The 25520-nt window shown below is 41.8% G+C and overlaps 1 protein-coding gene across 1 annotated transcript in view; it reads left to right on the top strand.

The window, feature by feature from the left end:
• zfhx3b (zinc finger homeobox 3b) overlaps nt 1-25520 on the top strand; it is a 143627-nt gene that overhangs the window by 30623 nt on the left and 87484 nt on the right. Inside the window, exon 2 of the mRNA XM_052560578.1 lies at nt 21014-24101. Coding sequence (XP_052416538.1) covers nt 21050-24101 — 3052 coding nt within the window. The 5' untranslated portion in view covers nt 21014-21049. The remainder of the gene's footprint in view (nt 1-21013; nt 24102-25520) is intronic.

Below are 25520 nucleotides of genomic sequence, written 5' to 3'. Positions count from 1 at the left end.
CAGGTCAGCGTGACCTTGAGTGAAAGGGACGTTTTTTTGTTTTTTTTTTGACAGAGGGTTGCCAAGAAAAGGACATTACTTGGCCTGTTCTGGGTCCACACTTTGGTGATGTAATCTTATAGTAGCTTGCTGTGTAGCTCGCATCAGTGCAAACTCTGCAAAAGGCACTAATGTGCATCCCTCTGAGTCTTAAAATGTCCAATAGGACACTCTAAAGTCTTGTTGACTAAAGGTAAGCGCACACGTTAGGTGTGCATCAAGTATTTTCCACACTGTATTTTTGCACTGGTTGGGTTTTTCATTTGAGAAAACAATGTAAGGGGTTATGTTAGTGGATTGCATTTTGTCAGTGTGTAGTAATCTGAGTGTGGCCATATTGAAGGTGATATGCGAGAGGGGTTTTATGTGTTTAATAGTTTCTTTGAAGATAGAACAACAACATGAATGAATTGCATATTTCTTTAGCTGACGTTTGTGTGTACGTGTCTGTGTTCTGGCTGTGACCTTCCTGAAACCTGATCCGGAGGGTGTAGCGTAGGGTGTACGTGCTGATACATCCCCATCTCTGCAAATATACAGAAAGGGCATAACACTGTGTCTGTTTACTTATTTTAATCTCAATTAGAAGCCAGAGTCTTGCTGCACAATGTGAAGCAAGTATGGACACATTCTTGCCAAACCAGCTCTGTGTGTATGTGTGTACTTCGAGCGTGTGTGTATGTGTTTAATTAAGCTCACCTCTCAGTGAACCAGTACATACTCTGTGCATGTTGTAAGCACATGATGGTTGGAGCTTGCCCACACTGCCTGTTCCCTTTCCTTCATTCCCTCGCTTTTCTCTGACTCACTTTTCCGCCAGTTTCTTTGATGGAGTATTTTACTCAGGCTTGCGGTGTGAGTTCTCCCTTTTAGACAATACACAGAGCCTTTGAATATAGCTTGTATGTCATCTTAACCTCCGACTGAGGGGTCAGCCCCTGTTGAAAAGAGTGCTCAAGGCGAAAGAGAGCAGGAGAATCCCACTGGATGTCTTTTATAAACCCTTTCCCACTTTACATTCCTGCGCCATCCCTCTCTGCTTCCATCTCTGTCCGGGTGGCGAGTGAATGGTGACTGTAAATCTTCTCTACCCTTCCGTCTGGCAGGTTGACTGTGGTAGGAAATAAGAGTGGCCTAATCAGGCCTAATAAGAATGTGCTAGTGATGGGGGGGGTGCTGTTGAAAGGGTTTGAGTCCTCTGTGGCTGGAGACACAAATAGACAGAAGACATGCCGGGTATTGAGTTACTATGTCTGGGCTGAACTAGAAGAGCTCTCTTAGTGTCTCCTACATAATGTACCAACACAAGGCATGACTTTACTGCCAGTTATTAGAGCTACTTTTAGTGGTACACAAGAATCTGGTTGCATGTGCTTTTGTTACATGGGTTAACATCGCACAAATGTGCCATGATAAAAACAAGATAAATCGCATTGTAGAACTTTATTGAAGTCATTGTGTTTTGTGTGCATTGCATTTTAACGTGTTTTGAGTAAAAAGATAAAATAAATAGAGCATCTCATCATTGGCCCGCGTCTGTTACCGGTGATGTAGTGCAACACACAATTTTGTTGGCTTTAAACGTGTGACACTTGTAATTCAGATTTTCTTTTTTCACTCTAGAAACATTTGTCTTTGATATCGTTTGCGATGCATCTATAGCGCATCTGTATTTTTTCTAGTGTGGGAATATGATCCCATCTTTATCACATCTGTGTCATCAGCTGTGGGAGCCCTCGGGCTAACTCCCACCTCCGAGCAAGCAGAGAGACAGGGAAAACACAACACAAAAAAATTTGACTGTTTTACCCCCTTTAGAAATGAATCCTACTTAATTAAGAAGCAATGAAGAATCTACAGATAGCATTGTGTAATTAGCTTAAGCAGGGGCTGCTGTAACCAGATCCACTGCATTAATGACAACATAAGTCCCTGTGAAAAGCATCATTGTTCTCCAGATAATTGTCCTTTTAGTTAACGGGAGGCAGGGGAAAGGCTGTCCTTGTTAGAGGATCTTGGCTGGGGCTGTTGACAGCCAGGGGCACAGATAAGAATGGGTACCCAGGGATGGGGCTGGCACTGGCCCTGTGCCCACTATGACAAGCTCACTTGTGCCCTCTGCCGAAATCCGGATGGCATGTATAGGAATTAGGCCTCCCCCGGGTGTGAAGGGGGGCAAGTGTTAATGACATGCCCCTGAAGGCTAATGAATGAAGAGAGATCAATAAAATAAGGCAGATGTATGCAAACAGCATGCTGATTATGCTGCCTAATGACGCCTGCTGGAGCGGAGCTCAGACTGGAGGGATGGGGAGGGGAAGAAAAGTGCCATAGAGGCACATGGAACATTTACGTCTCCTCTCACACTACCAAGGAGTGAATTAAATAGCTCCTACTCAAGAGGTAAACTGTCAACTAATTAAATGTCATATAGATGTTTATGGTAGCAAAATTCTTTTGTTTTCCTCTATGACCGTGTTGTCCGTGTCACATTTATATGAAATAAACCACTGTTCCCTGCACCACTGAGCATACTGCCATGACAAAAGAAACTATATTTTATCTGAATTGTGAGCTTGGACTCTTGGAGTTGGACTAAAATGTGGTTACTCCGATAGTCCGGTTAACAAACAAATCAAGTTTTATAGTGCATCTGTTAATGTACTGTTGTTTATTAATTTTCATTCAAACTACATTTAACCGGTGGGCATTCATAAGTCTGTAAAGCTGTAAAAGTATTGTTCATTGTTATTTCATGTTAGGTACTGCAATAGAAACATACTTAAACATAAAATAACTTAAAACATAGAATTTGCCGTCTTACAAAATCTTCTGTAAGGATATAGTGGTGTTAAGTCAGACTCTACTGTGTATTTTGAAACCTTTGTATTGTAGTTTATGTTCGTTTTTGCCTATAGAGTGTTTTGGTAACCTTTAACAAGTTATTTGCATTATTATACATAAGAACGGACAATACTCTTAATCGTCCAGTCTTTTGTTAAACTTTTACATATCCTAACTTTTAACATTTAATTGTTAGTTCATTTAAGACTTGCATTAAGCTTTTTGAAGTTAGTCAGGGTCTAGGGTTAGTGCACAGTCTAGAAAAGCAGGTAGCTTCACCTGTTTGGAGCTCTTTTCTTTGAGCTCCCCATTGTATCCAACCAGCCGGAGCTGTTAGAAACACGATATCTACCTTTAAGCAGAGAGGGAGAGCAGCCAAGACTTAACTGCTGTCTCATCCTGTCAACTGCATGGATGCTGCCTGCCTCCATTCACGAGGACTCAGAGAGATGAGAATGAAAAGAGAAGGATGAGAAGAATAAAAAAGAAGTCCCCTCCCCCTGTTCCCTCTCCGTTTATTCCAGGATCAGGTCTTCTGAGGAATGTGTCTAGCTCTGTGTACTTGTCCAATTCAGCCAGAACTAGAGACACAGTCTTAGTTCAACAGATAAAGCCCAGGTCTGCACTTTCCCCAGCAGGACGTTGCTGGTGTTGAGTTTCGGTGTAGGTGACTATACGTCTTAGATTTTGAATGTAGTTCTCTTTGTTTTCTCTGACCAAGCCACTTGGGTTTACAAAATGACAGGCAAAAGACTTCATGAGAACAGACGTCTAGTGCCGTGGCTTTGTGCCAGTCTCGCAGAAGTTGAGACGTTTGCTAGTGTGCTAAGAGGAGGATTGTAAACGAATGATCTGGCAGGATAAAAAAACTGTCTGATGACATCAGAGCCAGCCACTGACGATAGGGTTGACACTGTACAGCCGCATTGTTTTAATGAAAACAAAGATCCTGCGTCCACCAAGCCAAAAGGCATACTCTACAATGCATCAATTATTTTCTTGCATTGGCTTGAGAATATGATTACGCCTATCTGCTCCCCTTGGGCTTGAAATTAAAACCCTAGTCCACTGTTGAAGACCTTGGAGGACGTTCCAATAAGAGGCCAGAGAGCAGGTGGTGACCCCCTGTGGCCTTGGAGTATATTATTGACCAGGGTCCGGCACCCCGGTTGATTGCTTTATTGTATTGCTATGTACCTCGGTGGCTGGAGACCTCTGGTTGACCCGGGACTGGAGGGAGCATTGCAGTGACCCTCACCTTAGTGGAAGAGATATGTGGCGTTGACCTGCGCCTTGATGAAAGAAGGCTTGACCTGCAGGACTGCGGGGATAATGGCTCGTTTTCCAGTCACCTTCCTTCTGTCTCAGCCTGTAATTTAAAGGCTGTTGGGTCAGTGATGTCCTCCACATTTGGGTGGGGCTCTGCCCTGACTCCAGCCCCTCTACATGACCCAGCGGTGTTCATTATGTCGGTCTGGCAAGAGGGAGGAGGAACAAAATGGCGATTAATCTTTTCCAAATAACAGCAAAATGCTGCACGATCACTTTGATACTGGAGAGCTGGGGCTTGGAGGGAAATTAATCTACACTCCTGGCTACCCTGGGATGCCTTTAAAAAATCTCTTTATCATTTGGAATGTAGGGTCAGTAGCAGATGCAAGCCGGTTTAATGCAAACTCATACCTCCCCCTAGTCGATATCAATAAGTTGTTGAAGCCCCAACTGAAGACGTCATGGATTTCTTGCTTCCTGTCTCCATTTCTGAATAAGACTACAAACCCCGGAGTGGTGATTGACACGCAGACCTGCTCGATCTCCTGTGCTCTCCATAAACTGTCACTCTGTCAACCTGATCAAGGCACTTCAGACTTGCAGGAGAAAAACCTCTCTAGACACACATACATAAGCATCACACTTCCTTATTACCTTTTGTTTTCCTTTGTTTTGTCTTAAGTGCCAGTTTCCAAAGGCTTCTATCAAAGCTCCAGCAGTAAAAGCGGGTTGCTGAAATGTTTGATTAACAGCCTTGAGTGAAGCATACTTGATCCCTCTTACATGTAATATTAACAAAATACATGGCTTTTAATCTTCTTTAGATTTTATTTTTGAAATTGACTTCCCTTTTTGTGTACTTCTAATGAGGATGAGGAATGGATAGGTTTAGATAATGAGCAGGCGGTGACAGGGCCAACAGGTGTTGCTTTGGCTTCCTTTTTTGTTCCGCCTCCCCCACACCTTATCGTCTTACATTTAAGTTTTTATAGCTGTTCATTTTTGTCTTGGCTGTTAATCTTAAGATTGTATGTATTCCTGGGTTCGGTTAGGCTTTCATCCCAGGACGTCCTAGCTGTTTGTTTGCTTCAAGCATAACGGCACCATTTACTTTAATATGCAGAGCATTGTTGTTTAATGCAGACTCGCTCACAGTGACCCAGTCAGGCTAGCCACAGAACTCCCTCTGCACCCGCCCAATGAAAGGACTGCACCTGGCATCATAGAGTTAACTTCAATTAATCCCTCCGAATTACAGTCCCTGAGCCAATTAAGCTACTCTCATCTTACACAGTCCCTCCCCAGCACGAGGCTATGTCCATTGCTGGCATCAGCCATTCAGCCCTGTTGAGAGAGAGTTTGGGCGTTACACCTTTGCTCTCTTCTCTGCATAGCCCCTGCAAATTTTGGCCCGATTTGGCAGATTTTATAGACTGCCTGATCCCTGAAACTCTCCCTAAAGTGGCAAAAATGAAACACTGGGACCTTTTCTGTGTTTCCCAGCAGTGATGGCAACTCTAGATAATAAGTGTCAACAATGTTTCAGAGAAAACCTGTTAGATAACTTCTCAGAAATTATTGATCAGCTTTTCAGCGCATATGTGTGTATTTGTGCACATTTTAGTGTATCTGTGTAGCACGTCAAATACTAAGGCATGTGGAGCGTTTCCCATGTTGTGTTGGCGTGTATACATAGCCTCCCACTCGAGCCCAGAACCCTGGCATTTCATTCCGAACTTTCTGCTCCACCGAGCATTTTCATTCACAGTATAGCACCATATCTGGCAGCTTTCCCTTACCTTGTACACACACATAGGTGCAGCAGCAGTGTGTGACAGGTTCTCTAATGGTAAGGAAGATTGAGCAGAGCAGTGCCGTGGCCTTAGGTTAAGATTCCAATGCCTTGCTGTTGATCTTTTAGTTCTGTTTCCTTTAGTAATCTAAAAACGTACGTCCTGACAGTCATTGAATGTTTGTCTTGTTTTCTGGCACGGTTCCTCTTTGTCAAAACAGTGACATCATTAGTTGAGCACAGTTTCAAGCTTTTCAAGGCCTGGCAGATTCCAGTTCCTTTGAGCAGCACACAGACTTCATTGTGTTATATTTTAGTAGCATAGGGTGTTGTTGATTTTAGAGCCAGTGATATATAGGACTATATATGTTACAGACAAACAAACGAAGAATGAATAAATAAATAATCGTTATAAATCTAGTTTAAAACACATGTGCCAAGCAACATCTTAATAATAGTGTCATGTGGTTTTGAAAATATGGTGCAAATATAATGTACATTTTAAATCATAAAAAATGTTCTTAATACCTGGAATATGTGTGATTATACGCAATCCTAATCATTATTCTCAAAAAAAAAAAAAAAAAATATTATGTATTTTTTTTGTGCCGGACTTCGTTTAGACTATTTCAAGAAATAAGGTTTAGCTAAACAATGTTTAATTTCACGAATTGCATAATTTGAATCCCCTTTCCTTCACTAGGATATCAATACAACTGTAACACTTCAATACAGAAATATAATATATTGTAATTCATCAAGAGTGATATTTCCATATGTTAACTATAAAGCGATATATAGCTTTCACATACATTCTCTGGGTAAAGATATAATTTTCTAAAATACATAAAATCACCATTGTTAAATTTCTATGTACATGTGTTAATAAAATCTATATGATGATTTGTATATGGTATTATAAATGGCAGCTATATATTCCAACAATATATTTTTATTTTATTTACACGTGCAACTTTATTATAACAACATATATACATTAGCATAAAAAAATACTTTTTTTAAATACATGTCTATCTTTTAGTTTTATTTATATAATGTAATATGTTATATATATATGTTACTTCATATGACAAGATATTTAATACATTGAAATATATTATATTTGCATACATGCACTTATATTTTGTATTCAAGTAATCATATGCATTAATTGCATGTGTTTAAATGTTGTAGGACAAAAACAAACCATGTCAATGTCTCTTTATTATGAAAAGATTTATTGGCTCGTCAGTATCGAAACATTTATTAGGTTCTTATCAGCTAGGTTATGGTAGGTCACCACCAGAGTGTCGCAACCGTGACTGTGTGCACTGCTGGAAAACAGAGGCAAAAACTGTTTGCTTACTGCACTCTGAACAATGCAGCATGGACTCATGTGAGTTCTCTTTTCTTTTTACCATTTTGTAACCAGTTTTAAGCTCAACCTCCTAATGAAGAAGTCTCAGTTGCAGGGTGAGAAAACAGACATGTGGCCTTTCTTTAAACATGCTTAATAGGCAGTCTTTTTACCCCTCTTAATGCACCCAGCCTCCTCCCCCAGCGAGAGGTGATGGACGGTAGTTTATCCCTTCGACTCGCTAGAGTGAATGGGACCTGTCGTTGTAGTTTGATGTGTTTGCAATGAAAAGGTCTCTGTGTTACTCCACCATGCCAAAGATAACTTTCTGGGTGTGATACTGATTTGTCTGTACTCGACACTTACTTGTTGGCATGTTCCTCAAGTCTGCATTACTCATGGCTCGTTTTCTGGCCCATATGTTGAGCCCTGGGAGACCTTTAGTTATTGCAGGAGGTGTGTGTGTGTGTGTTGGAGGGGGTTTCCATGTATCTATGAGTCTCTTATTCTGCAGGTAATTACACAGCAATGTAAATTACAGCGAGGCAGCAAAGAGCCATGGCCCCTGCCAGCACTAGCCTGGCCCTGCATTCGTCCCTCCTGCCTGACCCTGCAGCTAACAGCTTAACAAAAAAAGCCACATCTTAGCATGGGCCCCTGTCCATGACTGCCCTCGGATAAATCATTAGCAGATGATGCTTTCTTTTGAATTCCCTTTCTTTTTCCTTTTTCACTTTCCATCTCTACCTAACCCTGCCATACAGTACGCGTAGTTCAAAAGGAATCATATCTGGTTAATATTTAGCTGCCAGGTCCCTGGGTAAAGGGGTGGAGACTGTTGCATTGGAAAGCTGAAACTCGTAGGCACACATACTGAAGATATGTTTCTGTCCACCGAGGAATGTGGCTTCTCTTCCAGGATCTGACCTTTGAACTCGTTCTGACACATGGCTGAGATTCTTTAAGCTGCAGTAACATCTTCCCCTCGCTCCTTTTCTGCCTCTCTTTCAGGTCTGTCTGTTATTATGCACACATTGATCTGTCACCAGCAGTTAGAGCTCCATGCTCCAGTCTCTTCCTCGGCTTTTAGACGTAAATCCTAAAAACATGACCACAGAGTGACTGGAGATCAGTGTCTTTCTCTGATTTTCCTACCTCTCTCGCTCCATTTCTCTCTCTCTCTCTCTCTCTCTCTCTCTCTCTCTCTCTCTCTCTCTCTTACCTTTTCTTTCCTCCTTTCTCTTTCTGGCCCAGCTGGGCTCCAGATGTAATCTGCATTTCATGTGGCGCAGTGCAGGGAGGCAGGCCATGTGAGTGGAGCAGCGCTGGGCTGAGACTGGGCCGGGCTTTGGGTCTGCCGCTCAGCAGTTCAGCTAGATGTTGCGGTTAGCGTGATGTGAACTTTGACAGTCTGTGTCATGCTTAATGCCTCACTTCCCAAACACAGCTCAGTGAGGCTGATTTATATCTAACAGGTGCTGCATTCAGTGCAGCAGTGGGGCTGATGGGATGGGGGACAGCTTGTGGCCGCCTCATTAAAGGGAGGAGGAGATAGAAAGCTGATTCTCTGTCTGACGTCCACACCCGCCAGCAACAAAGAGTGTAGAAGGAACTTGGACTTGCAAACAGTTGCAACACTTCTGAGGATTTTAACTATTCTTCTTCCTATCTCACATGCTTTGGATCTCTTCTCACCCTGCTTGGGCTATTAGGTTCTGTGGGCTCTCTGACCTCTGCCGAGTGCACAGTGGCTTAAGCCCTGGCAGACACCACAATGCCAGGATTGTCTGGGAGTTTTGACATGGCAGCAAACTTTGACGGGCTTCTGTTAGTTGCGCAGTGTCGGTTTCCCACCTGCCGCCCCTGTGAAAGCAATCCTTAGCCTCCTCTCTCTTCTTTTATCTTTCTGTTTGTTCCTCTCTTTCACCTTCTCACTGGTAGCAGCCTTTACCAGTTGGCCTATAAACTTGGTTCTGGATCCATTTTAAATCTTGATAATTAACTGAGGGTTTGCAGGTATCTTTTAGGCCTTTCATGTAAGTCTTTATAGGTGATTACAAGTCTTCCGTTTTCTGGTGGGTGTGGCCAGGCTGTGGTTGAATAAAAAGTTGCGATGTCATAACGATTCACAAACAAATGACTCGTTTTAAAAAGTCTGTCTGAAAGATGCACAAAACGGTTTCTGGTTAGCAGTTAGTAGTTCAAGTCAGACTCATTCAGAATCAAAAAGCTAGAAATATGAATCACTGAACTATGAATCACATGGTTTTTAAATGGCACAAAACTATTTTAAATGAGAGCAAATTTATTTTAGGATTTCTGGTCATTTATTTTTCATAGAAATGGGTGTGGCCATCTTGTCAGCTGAGCACTTTTTTCTGCTCCAGGTAGGACATACATGTAATGTCCTTCATATAATCTAATTAGTTTTCAGTTTGTAAACCCGACCTTCATGCTGAGCTCAGCTTTTTGTCACCCCTCCCCTGCTGAATGAAACATTCATTGTGTGTCTCGACAAGTCAGAGGAAGACCATTAAATGTTTTCGATGTTCCTCTTCGCCTGGAGTGTTGGCATCTTTCGACACCAGCCTCGAGGCCACCTTGTTACACACTTAACTACTTGTATTCTAATAGTGTTTTTCTCTTTCTCTTCCTCTGTTGAGAGTTATTCATTTCATCACCGCTTAGGAAGAATGCACGTCACTTCACTTACTTTGCCTTGGCCCTTTTTCTCGTAAATACTGCGGGCTAGGTCTGTATAATGCAAAAAAAAAAAAAAAAACAGACATCTGTAATTATGGTTAGGATTTATTGGTAGCGCCTACATATCACAACGATACACTTAGATAATGAAAGTTGTTACAGATCGAACCATCTGCAGGTGGATTGGCATGGTGTAGTTTAGAAAATAATAGGGTGAACATTAACAGTTTGGTTGTTGTGTGTAAAACGAAACTTTCAACATCATCACAGCTGTCAGCTTCCCTTTTGTTTATGTTTCTGCTGAAAATGAGCCTGCTAAGCTTCCGTAGCAGCCCGTAAAAATAGACTGTCAGTAAGTAAGAGCATGGGTACCTAATTGGAGATGATGTTGTTTGAGATGACTTTAAGAGTTAGTACCATCTCTTTCATTCGCACCAGCAGTCCCTCAAACTCCCATCTGTAGCTTATGCTGTGAGAGCAGCCTGGAAAAAAAAAATATGTTTAATTGTAATTTGTTGGCTCTCCCTCGTTCTCTTCTTTAAACGTCTGGATGTTCAACACCAACAACATTCCGGCTTTGCTTCCCTCTGTTTCTCCAAAGAACACATTATTCCTTGTACTTTATTAACACTCCATAATTCTTTAAAGGGGGTCGGGGGCGGGTGGGGGGTGCAGTAGAAAGACATCCTCCCTTGAGGTTTATTGCTTAAAGCAAGCACGACTCTTTCCCAGGATAAGAGATTTAACTAAGCAGAGAGGAATTTGGGCCAGGACTCATAAAAGAAGTATTTGTGTACCAAAAAAAAAGTTCATTCTTTCTTTCCAAATCTTTGTCATTAATGACTTTAGCAAATGTGAAGTGGAGAGTGAATGGAGAAGCAGTGTAGGGTCTTCAAAGAAAGCATCTAATTATTTCTCCAGGATATCCCGCTGAAGAATTAGAGCGAAGAAATCACTTCCACAGAATGGTTTCACTGGGACGGCCTTTAATCCCCATTGTTTGTTCGAGCGTGCTTGCCTTTGCGCCTGTATTAGATCCTGGTAGCTATTTGAATATCCACGGTCAGGGCAGGACATGTAAGAGATTGCATCGTCTTCTCCCCGTTACTGCTTCTCTGCCTCCTGAACCCAGAACAGCTGTCGCCCTCTACGCTCAGGTTTCCTCCGTAGTCTGCCCTCCCGTGCCATCCAGAAGTATCGTATCGCACTCCTCGGGTTTAAACGTTTAACAAAACACCAGGCCCCGCCGTGACTCCTCTGCCTGGCAGCCTTGAAAGCTCTCTGTGTTCTGATGCCACCTTTGCTAGGCTGTAACTTTTAGAGCCGGGGCATGCAAGTTATTGGACCGTTTGTGAATTTTTTCACTTGTTGACACAGAGTGCTAAGCCCAAGAGTGAGCCTGTCCCCTCTTGAGTTATGATTCTCGTCACTTTCAGGACACCTGATAGCCTGGATTTGTTTCAGCGGAGCACTAAAAGGGTGTCTGTGCCTTTAAGAATGCCCTACTTGGGATATTTGGCTAATTCCAGGTGCTGTCTCTCCCGTCGCTCTGTTTTACCAGGTGCGGGACTGGGTTATTACTGAGGTATTTGTTTTCCAGATTAGTTAAAAAGGCCTTGGATTAGAGACAGGTTATCCAGGCTCTATTCAGCCTGCCTGATACTGATTCCTGAGTTAAAGCTCAGGTGCTCAACATATAGTTGAAGAGCATATTGTGGTGTTACTCACGAATAATCCTTCATGACTTGATTGTAAGTCATGCAGTCAAAAACAAGTCAAAAATACAACTACAGCTCTTATATAGACCTCAAATCCAGTATCCAAGTGCTGTGTGCAACTTAGGTCCCTCTCTCAAGCGTTTACATGGAGTTTCAGCGATTATTATAATGAACAGTTTTATCATCTGCCTTACAATCAATAATGCGGCTTTTTAAGGTTTAATATTTCAATGGTATTGATCATCTTAACAACCGTGTTTGCGGTCGACTTGCCTTAACTGCAGCCTCAGTGAGAGGAGAGATGAAACAGTGGGGGAACGTGTGTGGGGGGGTGTTTGGATACCAGGAAGTTAAGGAGGAAGTGATTGAGGAAGGAGGCTGGGGGTGGTTGAATCAGAGGGCAAAACTCTTATAGCAGATGAAATGTAATATTTATTATATGTATAATAAATCAGTGGCGTCATGAGGGAGAGTAGGGGATGGTGGTCTCATTGTGTAGATGTTGACAGAGCTCAATCTCTCTATCTGACCCAGTCAACCATCCTCTTTTACACAAGACCGATAAGTGGGGTGCTTGAAGAAGAAAAAAACTCTGTAGTTTGCATATTTCTCTTTTAACCTTCCACACTCTCTTTTATGTTTTCTCTATCTGTCTGTCTCTCTCTCGTTCTGTCTCATTCCCTCACGAGAGAGGAGAGAGCCGCTTCCTTGGGCTATTAATAGAGGAGATTTGATAATTAATGAAAATGAAAGCCTTTGGGCCTGGCTGCCTTTAACACACACACACACACACACACACATATATATGCGCACACACTCACACATGTTTACCTAGATATCTAAATGTGGACTTATCCTTGACTTCTGTGGTTTTTAAATTGCTCATCTCCTAAATGTAGTGTTAAATTAATATATACCAACCCTAACCATATATATATATATATATATATATATATATATATATATATATATATATATATATATATATATATATAATATTATTATTATTATTATTATTATTATTATTTTTAATTATTATTATTATTTTTTTTATTATCCTACATTTGGAATTTAACCCAAGACTTAGTAAGAGCTGAGTATATTAAGAACCACAGAGGTTAAAAATTAGGTAAATTGATTTTCTTGGATTTTACTAAGCTCTGACTAAGATATTTACTAGGCAATTATTATTATTATTATTTTTTTTTACCTAATTTGTTGTCAAACCATAGTATAGTCACAGCCACGCACTCACCCACGTAACCCTTTATTGGAAATGCAGTCTGATATTCTTATGGTTTGTGTGTTTTTGTTGTCAGCCCAACTCTCGCTCTGTCTTTGAACATGCAAGTCTCAAGTCAGAATGCTTTGTGGTATTGTTTTGGTAAAACTCATCTGTTGAGTTCGCAGTGAGAATGTCTTAAAACACGCCTACAAGTATGGGTGTGGAGAAAACAACCTGTAAATAATTGTTTGTTAAAATTGATCTAGTCCGTAAATGCAAAGTGTACAGGCAAGCACATGAAGACACAACATTCTTCACGAGAAGTGAACAGGCAAATACACTCTCTCTCACTCTCTTTCTGAGAAGTAAGTAGGCTCTCTCCACTCCTCCCTCCTGTGTTGTGGAGCATGCTGTGCGCACTCAATGTGCCTGGGGGTGAATGGAGGGCTTTTTGCAGCACGAACATGATCACCCATCTCTGATTATACATCAATACCTTTATCCCTGGGATAATTTATGCACTTACAAAACACAAAGCTTTATCTGAACCAACCACTGGGGAAGGTGGAGGCAAATAATGTGCTATTACTTTACTGTAAGATTTGTTAAGAAAAGAGTGGAAAAAAGACAGCATGCAGGGGCCAAAACAAGAATTATTTTACTGTTCTAGATACGACATCCTCCCCTTTTTCATCTTGTATGTGGCCCTGGAGCACAAAAGCAGGCATAAGTAATGCAGGTGTATTTGTAGTAATAGCCAACAATACATTGTATGGGTAAAAATTATAGATTTTTCTTTTGTGCCAAAAATCATTAGGATATAAAGTATCCATGACGTTCCATAAAGAGATTTTGTAAATTTCCTACCATAAATATATCAAAACTTATAAATATGCATTGCTAAGAACTTAATTTTGGACAATTTTAAAGGCATCTTTCTCTCTCCCTCTCTCTCTCTCTCTCTCTCTCTCTCTTTCTCTCTGTATATATATATATATATATATATATATATAATTTTTTTTTTTTTTTTTTTTTTTTTGCACCCTCAAATTCCAAATGTTCAAATAGCTGTATCTCGTCAAAATATTGTCCTACTCTAACAAACCAGACATCAATGGAAAGATTATTCATCCAGGTTTCAGATGATGTATAAATCTCAATTTTCAAAAAATGTACCCTTATGACTGGTTTTGTGGTCCATGGTTACATTTTTATATAGGTATATTTTTAACCTGCTAAATATTCCTACACTATAATGTACCTGTAATGTATTAGGAAGGTATTGGATTTTCTATGGGAAAAAAAAGAGCTTCTTCTATTGGTCTTTTCATACGATGTTGAGAAGAAATGAGTGGCTGTTGGGCAAATGGAAGCGCTTACCATAAACAACAGTGAGTGGAGAATCTCCAACAGTATGCATTTTTAATAGGGGAATGTGGATATGTTGAGTGTGGTATTAGATCTGTGGGCTGGTGTGAAGCTCATTTGTACTCGCGCCCCCATTCCTCCGCCAGCCCCCCATGCTGCCTGCTAATTGGCAGGAGACTGGAAGCTTCCTGCTGCGTGTTCGCCACTTTCCCCTCGCTCTACCACCCCACCAGCTCTTTTTTGCCAGCTTTCCCCTCCGAACTGAGTAATTAACCCACAGCTAATTAACCACTTCTAATTACACAGAGGAGCCTGTTTCTTTCGCACTCACCAAAAGTGATGAGACACTTTGCCAGCGCGTGGATTCCCCTTCAACTGCCTTTGAACCCGCTCCAGATTTCATTGGCGGAATAAATGGCGCTAAAAGCAGCCTGACGTTGCATCACACGCTTTGTCAGGAAAACATTTTTATGCTCCCTTTGTTTTGCTACATTGATTGCGTTTACAGATCTTATGCTGTTACCCGAGAGCAAAAATTATCACCAAGATTCAGTTTCAGCCCCTAGAACAGAGAACGCTATCGATGCCTCAGAATCAATTCGTTTGTGTTCAGGCCAGAGACCAATTAGTAACAGATGAGTTTGCAGATGTTTACTGTTACATAAAGTCACAGAGGAGTACCTCCCATTTCCACAACAAACATAATCTATTAACTAGTGCCAGCGTGCAGGTAGAGCACTCGGGCCACACTCACTAATGGCTGTGGGAGCGATGCATGCTGGGAACTGGCGTTTAGTCCCGTTTTCAGTGCCACGTTGGCAGTAGCAGCGGATAGCTGTGCTCTCTCATCCCTTACCCACAGCCACGCTGCACTGATCTCTCTTTCCCTCTCTATCGCTTTTCCTCCCTCTCTGCACAGCCTCAGTCTCATCACAGCCACTGCTATTTCTGTTACACAGACTGATAGCTTGAACTAAAGATCATTGATTTTACGGGAAGCAGTGTTTACAGCCAGAGTGCCATCGACCTGAGGTGACTTTTTGCCTTCTGACACAGCAACTCCTCTGAAGTGTCGCTGTGTCTACATTAAACGTTCAGGGCAGGGAAAAGGAGGTTTTCAGTCCTCTCTGTTTACCTATGCACGCTAATAAAGCTGAAATTGAATAGGTGCTGACTCAAAATTCCAGTTTGGAACTTCTGCAGAAGTGCTTTTGAATTATAGGAGTCATGACATTCGGTCACTGGTGTTTTTTAAGAATTTAACAAATGAGGCATTTTTATATTACTAATAATAGTAATAAATACATATTTATTTTGAATAATTGTCTGCAACTGTGGTTTTTATGAACATTTTAGCATGCATATATTATATAGTATTATATTTATTGTATATAATATATAATTTATATAAAAAGACAATGTTGTTTTATGAAAATAATAATATGAATAAAGAGCACTGCTGCAGAAATCTTCCTTACATAAATTCTGCATGTGTTTTGCACATGTAATGAGCTACAAATGTCATCTACAAATTGACACAATACAGGTTTTGTCTTCTCAGTGGTTGTAGTTGTAGTTTCTGTTTTTATTTTTAACAAAGCATAAATCAGACATTTAAGCATTAAGATTGATAATGCAGTAGTGGTGTGAACCGTTTCTCTACATATGTTTGTGATTTAATTGGTCATACTTCAAAGATGAAGTCTTCTCACCCAGCTTCAATGAATACATCAACTTGCAATATCAGGAGGCCCTCCCTGGTTTATCAATAGGAACCTTCACTTCCTACATCTTCCTGTAACTTGCCCAGCATTTATGCCATTGATCTTTCAATAAGCGTCCTAACCCTGTAGTGGTCAGCCTGTGCGATGGCTAGATCTGGGGGGAGATGAGAAAAGAAAAGCAGGGCCTGCTGCAGACCACAGGAAAGTCCTTGAAAGGATACATTCTGTACGTATTGAGGGATGCTGGGGCTAGGGCATGGGGGGTCATGTCGCACCCTGTAGCAGTTCTCAGCTGAAGCTGAGCAGGAGTTAATTCCCCAGGAGAGAGTAGGGTGCGCTGGGCTTCCGGAGGCCAGGCCCCTGGGCAGGTGATTGTGCGTGCTTATGATCAGATGGGTCCTTAGCCTTTAATTCCCTCCTTGCTCAGCCAGTAAATCCCACCAAATGAAAAGGCCCATAAATAAAAACTTATCTCATTTTCTATCCCCTCTAAATGACATCCAGACCCAGCTTCTGACAGTGTTCATTATGTACCGTGCCTTTTTTTAAATAGTTAGAAACCTTATCTACTTTGTTTGGCAGGTTAAGAGGGAATGTTTTCTATTTTGCTTAATTTAAGTTGTGTCCCACTTGAGATCCTGACTCACAGCTTCATGGAGATGGTTGCTTAATGAAGATGAGGCCTTGATGACAGAATGTGTAGAATATAAAGGAAACTGATGTTTGATACACATTTTTATGGAGTGTTGGACTCAGTGAGAGAAATGCCTAATATGTTTCCTGTATGCGTCTGCTTGTGTTTCTAAACCTTCGTTAGAGTTGGAGAGAGATTAAAGATTCCCTTCTTTAAACAGGTGTCGCTTCGGAAGCAGACCTTGAGTGGACAAACTACATTATATCTGCCCGCCCATCTGCGACTGGCAGACTCCAGACAATCCTATTGCACATCAGTAACCGCTGCAGGTTATTGAATTAGACCATCTCCATTTTAAAGGGCAATCCTGTTTTCTGTAAGCAGCAGACGCGCCCAGATGGCTTGGGCCGTCACTCTCTAGCGCAGTTTAATTCTTTAAAGGAAGCCATCTCATTTGCTTTAAATGAAAAGCATATCATGGCAGATTTTCAGGAATGACCATTTGTGATTGCCTGAGTCATAATCTTTTAGCTGTTTATGTTTAACAGTTTAAGTAGTTCTCTACTCCTTCTTTTACATACAATCCCATAATGCTGCAGCAGTGCTGGGGGAGGAATAACAGGCACAGGTTCCTGGAATGTAAGGCTGCACAATTAATCAAATTTTTAATCGCGATTACAGTTATGGATGCCACAATTACGTAATCGTTCAAAGCAGCGATTAATTGTTCAAAGTCCACTTATGTTATTCTGAGTACTTCAGATGCTATTTTTCTTTTTTAGTTTTAGTATAACATTATAATATTTTTCATATTTTTATATCATTTAAAGAAGAAACTAATCCGATTTAAAGTTGACATTTGTGGCTTAATACTATACAAAAGCACAAAAGAAATTTAACTGAGAGTGGTTTCAGCTTATTTTTTCATATAAAATTATGGCATGCAGTTGCATCAAACAATGGTATAAATTTTATTCAATGCAAATTGTGATAATCGTAATTAACAATCACAATTTCAATGGGATAATCGTCAATTATGATTTTTTTATAATCGTGCAGCACTACCGGAATGTTATTTTTGGTCTTCTGTCAGTTGTTAAATTTAAACGTATTGTTGTTGATTGGAATTTAAATAGTGCAACACTTAATTCTTTAGTATTGGAATGATAAAGAAATACTTTACAACTAACTGTCAGTGTATTTAATGTTCATGTTTTAATAGTCAATCTTATTATTTTTTGGGTGTCTGTTTAATTGGACAAAGTACACATTATAAGTACTGTAATTCTGGAGTTCATTTTGTAGAAATGTAAGTAGAATTACAATTAGCAAAATACATATAGCAGTGAAACATGGTCATTGTTTGACATGGGTGGGGGAGGGAGCAGGTGGCTTTGAGGGTTGGACTTGAGGGTGTCAAATTTTCATCAGACATTCAAGAAGAGGGAGTCAAACATTATCAATCTCCCCATCCAAATGCTCTCATGGTAATAGATTTGGAGGGGGTGGGGCTGCAGACACAGTGTCTGATCACTGCTGAAATTTGCATCCCTAAGTAAATAAGTAAATAAATCAAGTAGAGGCAGCGAATTTGCTAATCAGGCAGGACGCGGTGGTTAGCGTGCTGCCGGGAAACTTTGCTCATGTAATATTCAGCAATGGAGGGTGAAAGGGCATGCCAGAGTTATTGGTTTCAGTACGGTTGCCCCCTTTAATCAATGCTGCCTGCATCCCTTTATTAAAATTATTAGCTCAGCAGTATCTCTCTCTATAATTTTATCTCCTTTATCGCCTGCTTGAAGTTGTGGCCTGCTCATGGCTCTTTCGTTGCTTGGGCAGCACTCCCATTTAGAAAGTTCGCTCTCATTTATTATTTCAGAGGCAGAGGAGTGTTTAAAACCAGGCTAAGCGTGCAGGATTTTGGAAGCTAGATCTATACACAGCATTTAGTGTACTAACATTGCTGTTGTATTTTAAGCTTGAAAAATAATATAAACAAATCTTTCTTTCCAAGTTATGTGTATTTTCTAGGGGTGGGACAATAAATCAATTGTACTGATTTATCACGATATTTCCCGCCACGAGATGTAGTATCAAGTATAGTAGAGAGTAGTATCGCTTCTTTTATACATACAATAGATCTAAATTCATACCTACACTGTGGCTTCTTGTGGTGGCACTTTCCAGATTGCGGATGGTTAGAGGAATGGAAATTCTAATTCACAGTGAAGAAGAAATACAAGGGTAATGGTAGACCAACAACAAATCAGAGATGCTACGGCATCTTATGTTTGTGGAGATGAGAACAAAAAGGCATCAGTGGCAGATTGTGGGTTTTAAAATGAAGGAGGCACACTAATTTTATTGGCTGGCGATCCCTGCCAATTATTATTAGTTTAACAACTTTTAAAATGACTTTTTGGTTGCTTTTAGTCAGAAAACTTAAAGAAAATGGCACGCAAACAGCAATATATTATAATTTCACTTACCTGGCCTATCACTTGAATCAAACATCCATCCCTTCTTAAAAGTGTGTGTTAAAGAGCAGACTGCTGTAACGTTAGACTATATCCAGCATTGGCATGTTCTCACTTTATTTTTAATTTGTATATATACTGTTTGAATGACAGCTTGGTAAATCTGTTGGCGATCAAATATTCAGTATCGCTACTCATAAGTATTTTAGGTACATTATTAGCTAGCGGGAGATGTTCAAACTAAGGCTATGTCTACATTAATCCGTATACATTTGAAAACTGTGTTTTTGTTTTAAAACGCTCTCCATCCACACTAGCATTTTCAAGCATTTTCTAAAAGTGTCTCATCCACACAGAAACATCAGAAAAAGTCAAATTCGCTTTCTTCGCATGCGTAAAGCCCCAAGAAAGCTCACTGCAGATTATACACATAGAACAGACATGAAATGTTTTCATGCAGTTTTCCTGACAGGAAATGTTACATATTTTATTTACAAAAAGAATTCACCATTCACTGACGCGTCCAGGTCGCAAACACTCACGATCGTACGAATGATCTATAACGCAACGCACGATTGCGAGTAAATTTGCTTTCATCTTTGCAGGACTGTGATATGAAGAGTGTACAAAGTAACAAATCTATAGCAATAGTGTGAAAGTGCATAGCACATAACGTGCACAATATACCAGTATAAACACGGATATCTATTAGTTTAATATGTGTCATATGACATGTTTTCAAACTAAAACGTATTAGTGTGGACATGGCCTAATAAAACGTTATTTACGTCTCTATGATGACTAGTTGATATACCAGAAGGGAGGCTAGCCTCCTCTGCAAGGTTTCTTTTCTCAACACTCCTCAGCGCTGAAAGTGAACACTATATATATATATACATACATATATATATATATATATATATATATATATATATATATATCATTTTCATATGAACATTCAACATTCAAAGTGAACACTATATATATATATATATATATATATATATATATATATATATATATAATATAGCAGAATCACTGTTTTCATGATATTATCATATTCTGAGCCATGTATCATAATTCGTATCATACCGTGATGTACCCTATGATTCCAACCCCAGGTATTTACGTGCATAAATATAAATGCTTGTGGTAAAAAGCATGTACGCATCCACTAAATTCATCTTACAGGCGTGATCTGTTTGTGCAGTATGTTCTGTGTGTGGGATCTCTCTATAATGGAGGTTCTAAAACAGCATGGTTAATAAATTTTGTAACCTTCAGTTCTTTCTTCGGGTGTGCGATGGATCATGTGCTGATGGCGGGTTTCACTGTGTCTAATTAGCAGCACAATGGAGCTTTTTTATCCATAAAGTTATTCTGTTACTGTGTTTCTCAGACTCAACGTTAATTAAAAAAAAAAAGTGTATGCAGGATTTGGAACATAGCAGATTCCGGGTGCTGTGTGAAAGGTCTAGATAAAAGATATAGTAACTGGCTGATATGACAAGATGAGGCATCTGAGCTGCCTTATTAGTGCTTGTCTGAGGTATTGTGTTTAAGTACCTAATCTAACCTAATGAGCACTGTCATTTTCCACCATTATATCTCACACTTTTGTTTCTCATCCAATCTGCTATACATTAAGCTGCTCCCCACTCACTTTACATGTACATGGCCTCACCATTTATCAAGATGCTTTGTATGTCTGGTTGAATGTTCATATGAAAATGAATTTGTATAGAAACAATGAAAAGAATGCATTAAAGATGTCAATTTTGTACTTTTCTTATGTTCTGAGACAATATACATTTCAAGCAGTAGTTTAAACCTGTCTCTCTCTCTCTTTTTTCTCTTCAGGCCTGGATGCGATGAACGCCTCATGTAGGCATCAGCATGGAAAGCTGTGAGTCTCCCGTGGTTTCTGGGACAGACGATGGGCTTGGCTCCTCTGCCACCTCCCAGCAGCATCACCATCCACAACCCTGGAACGATCACCATAACGCACAGGTCCCACCTTGCAACCAGCCCCCTTCTTTGGAGCCCCTGTCTCTCTCTGCACCCCACTCAGCCCATCCCCAAAATCCTAGCACACCCTGCGAGGCTGTAAGAGAACAGAAGCAGCAAACTCTGTCACAGGTTCACGGTGATAATTCTACTACCAGACGGCTGCACCCCAAAAGAGAGGCGTTAGAGGAGGAGGAGCAGGAGGGAGTTAGCTGTGAAGAAGAGGACGAGGACTTGGAAGAATTGGATGAAATGGAGATTGACAGTTGTTTTCCTAGTCTGCAGCCCTTCCCTGGTGTACCTATGGTGCCAAGTGGAGGGGGCATGCCCATGCTCATGCGGCAACAGCCCTCCCATCGGAGGGGAGCCGAGAGTGGGAGTGAAGAAGGAGAGGAAGAGGAGGAAGAGGAGAGTAGTGATGTGGAAAACCTGGCTGGAGAGATAGTCTACCAGCCTGATGGTTCTGCCTACATTGTGGAGAGTCTCAGCCAGCTGATCCAAAGCGATGGGAGCATGGAACCAGGCCTGCTCCCCTCAAACTCTCTCCCCAGTGGGGGAAAACCAGGGGAACCTGCGGGGACCTCTTCTTCGGTGTACCCTCAGATCATCAACACGTTTCATATAGCCTCGTCTTTTGGAAAATGGTTCGGCTCCTCAGACCAAGGTTTCCCCAATACCTCAACCCTGGCAGGCCTCAGTCCTGTCCTGCACAGTTTCCGTGTCTTTGATGTGCGGCACAAAAGCAACAAGGATTACCTGAATAGCGACGGGTCTGCCAAGAAGTCCTGCGTATCCAAAGATGTTCCCAACAACGTGGATTTCTCCAAATTTGACGGCCTGGCCCTTTATGGCAAAGGCAAGCCCATCCTCATGTGTTTCCTCTGCAAATTGTCTTTCGGCTACGCACGCTCCTTTGTCACTCATGCAGTCCATGACCATCGCATGACCCTGTCTGAGGACGAGCGCAGGCTCTTAGGCCACAAGCATGCATCTGCAATTATACAGGGCATTGGGAAAGACAAAGAGCCACTAATTAGCTTCCTAGAACCAAAAAATAAAAATTCTCCTCCCCCGCCTACCCTGGTACCTATGAACTCAGGCCAGAGCTTCTATGGCACGTTCAGTGGGGTTCATTTAGAAGGGGGCAGCAGTAGTGAGGGAGGCGAGAGCCTCCTCAACAAAGACTCTGACTCGGGTCTCCAGCAACAAGCCCTACTCACATTGGGGGGTCTTGGCAGCACCAAGCCCTCCCTTACCTCTACCCCAGGCCCAGCCAAAGACTCCAACACTCTGTCCAAGCAGGGTAGGAGAACAGAGGGGTCTTTGGGGAAAGAGGTGACTCATAGAGGGGAGGATGGGGATGCAGAAACTTGTGAAAGAAAGGCTCTCCTTCACGGTGAGGAGATGGCCTCAGAGGAAGAGGATGAGCTTCTTTTAGAAGAAGAGGATGAAGAGGCAGAGGATGAAGGCACTGCGGTGGCCTGTAGTGGAAGTAGCAGCAGCAGTGGCAGATTTGTAGGGGAACCAGCTGTCTCAAACCAAAGCATCTCCAAATCTCCTTTATTAATGCCTAGTAGCACTCTCCAGCCTTCTGCTTGTCTCTCTGCAGCCAGCCCCGCACTCAGCAGCAAAGCCTCTGCTTCCATGTCATCCTCTTCTATCAGAGGTTCAGAGGATGGGATGGCTGCAGACGGTGGAGGGAGAACATTAGATCTCTCTCTGAGCTTTAACTGCCAGGGATCTACACTCCCCACGGCAATGGCGGCAGTCGCCGGCAGAGGGGGCGAAGAGGATGGGGCCGCATGTTCGTCTGCGAGCACGTCCTCCCCTCTTGCGTCCAATGCTGCTGCTGAGGAAAGTGCCAATCGAGATAGTGCCACAGCTCCTGAACCAAATGAATGCCCAGCAGAAGGAGATGAGGACAACGGTGCCCTCCTCCACCACCACCACCACCTTCACCACCATCACCACCACACGCATCCTTCACCCAATGCTCACACACACCTTCATCACACAGCTGCTTGTGACATGTCAGGAATGAGTGAGTGCACCCAAAACCATGGGGCTGGGGGCAGTGGAGGGAGTGGAGTGGAGTGCCCGAAGTGCGACACTGTTCTAGGCTCCTCTCGGTCACTGGGTGGCCATATGACCATGATGCACTCGCGGAATTCGTGCAAGACACTGAAGTGTCCCAAGTGTAACTGGCACTACAAATACCAGCAGACCTTGGAGGCCCACATGAAGGAGAAGCACCCTGACTCTGGAAGCTCCTGTGTTTACTGCAGCAGTGGACAGAGTCACCCTCGCCTTGCCCGTGGTGAGAGCTACAATTGTGGCTACAAGCCCTTCCGTTGTGAGGTCTGCAACTATTCCACTACTACCAAAGGCAACCTAAGCATTCATATGCAGTCTGACAAGCATCTTAACAACATGCAGACGTTACAAAATGGAGGAACTATTCCAACTGCTGGTGAACAGGTGTTTGGGCATGCACCTGGAGGGGTGGTGCCTGTTTCTTCTGCAACCCAGGCCAGCAGCCATCATCCTAGTCACCACCATCATCCTGCTCAGTCCTCCACCCACATGGCAGGGCCCTGTGGTGCACCTTCACCCACCAAGCCAAAAAGCAAGCCCACCTGGCGGTGTGAGGTGTGCGACTATGAGACCAATGTAGCACGTAACCTGCGCATCCACATGACTAGCGAGAAACACATGCACAACATGATGCTGCTTCAGCAGAACATGACCCAAATGCAGCACGGCCGGCTTGGTCTAGGCGCCATGCCTTCACCCTCAGAGGCTGAGCTGTACCAATACTACTTGACCCAAAACATGAGCCTGCCACCAGGCCTCAAGATGGACCCATCTGGAGCTGATGCCCAGTTTCTGCTTGGAGGTTTTCATCTGGACCCGAACATGGCAGCTCTGGCACCAGCACTAGGTGAGTTTAACGAGTTACAGGTAACACATATTGTAGCTTATGTAGGTTTTGAGCACTGTCTCTTTGTTTAACGTTTTATCTGTCATTTCTCAATGACAGATAAAAAACCTTTCCAGTTTATTTTAACAAGGCCTTTGATGTAAAACTATTTGGCTTATCTTATATGGGTGATTTTTTTTTTTTTTTTTCAATGTTAAGTTTCTGTTTTTCCCTCCACGTAGGATTTTTATACTCACTCTTGCTGCATTATTATATCCACCCATACTAACACATGGCTACAAAAGCTTTATTTCCTCATGCTGACAGCTCTGTCTGTGCCTGCAGCCTTCAGGCACACCTTCCTTGTTTAATATGCATGCACTCTCTTAAAAAAGGTGTGTGAGGGATAGAGAAATAAAGTGTGTGTATTCAAAGAGACGATGGCCACTTAGCCAAGTGTGTTGAAAACAAAATGTGTGGAGTGGGGGGAGAAATCATCATGCTTTACAAAAGGTGCACTCTTCAGTCTTGAATTGAATTGAATGACAGGTATTTAACCTGAATTACATCATAATGAAAAATAAAATCTGTGGCAACATGTTCCGTATGTAGCTTTCTTGAAATAAAGAAATTATTCTTTAATGCAGACATCATGCATCTTTTAATGCCTGAAACAAGAAAAATTGTTTGTTTATGTGTGTTTGTGTAAAGCCTGAAACATAAGCTGGTACATTAGATTTAAGAGGATGTGGTTTTGGCATATTCAAGTTGTGCTTACTAGTCTTGCAGATTTCAGCTTCCACAACGCAGAAACAGGCACATAGACAAAAAGAGGGAGTGAGTTAGTGGGAAAGACACACACACACACACATCTTCTTAACACTCAAGCTTTGGTTTATTTTTTCATCCTCTATGTGTCATTCTATCTGGGTCACTTTGGCTGGGAAATTCCCCATTTTGCTGCCCTTGAGTTTCTTGTGGAAGATAGTGTGACGGAGTAGGCTGGGGCCAGGGGATGTGCCACATGGCCCTGTCCTCTAAGCTCATACTAAACAGCACTGTTTTCATGTCAATACTATGCTACCACTGCGTACCAGCTTGTAATTTTTTCCTGCTTTTGTATTTGCAGCTATATACTTTACCAAAGTCAAAAAAGGAAGGAAAAGGGGCCTAGTGAGGGTAATTCAGCAGCATAGTAGAATTTGGCATGACAGCTACAGGCCCACAATTTGCACAGACTTGTTTCAGACTGTTGCCAGTTCAAAGACACAAACAGGAATTGATTGCTGTGACTAATTCTTTTTTATCCTCCCTCATCTAGTCACTTGGTTGGTTTTGTGTTGATGGAATGTTCAATGAACATATAACAGGGAAGAATTGACAGCACATAAGACTTATAAAGAACAGTGGTGTCATTATACAAATAATCTGGAATGTTCC

Source organism: Carassius gibelio, chromosome B7, assembly GCF_023724105.1.
Source record: "Carassius gibelio isolate Cgi1373 ecotype wild population from Czech Republic chromosome B7, carGib1.2-hapl.c, whole genome shotgun sequence".
In the NCBI taxonomy this organism is placed as follows: Eukaryota; Metazoa; Chordata; class Actinopteri; order Cypriniformes; family Cyprinidae; genus Carassius; species Carassius gibelio.
Note: the sequence above shows the minus strand (reverse complement) of the source record. Positions and strands in the feature narration are given on the sequence as shown.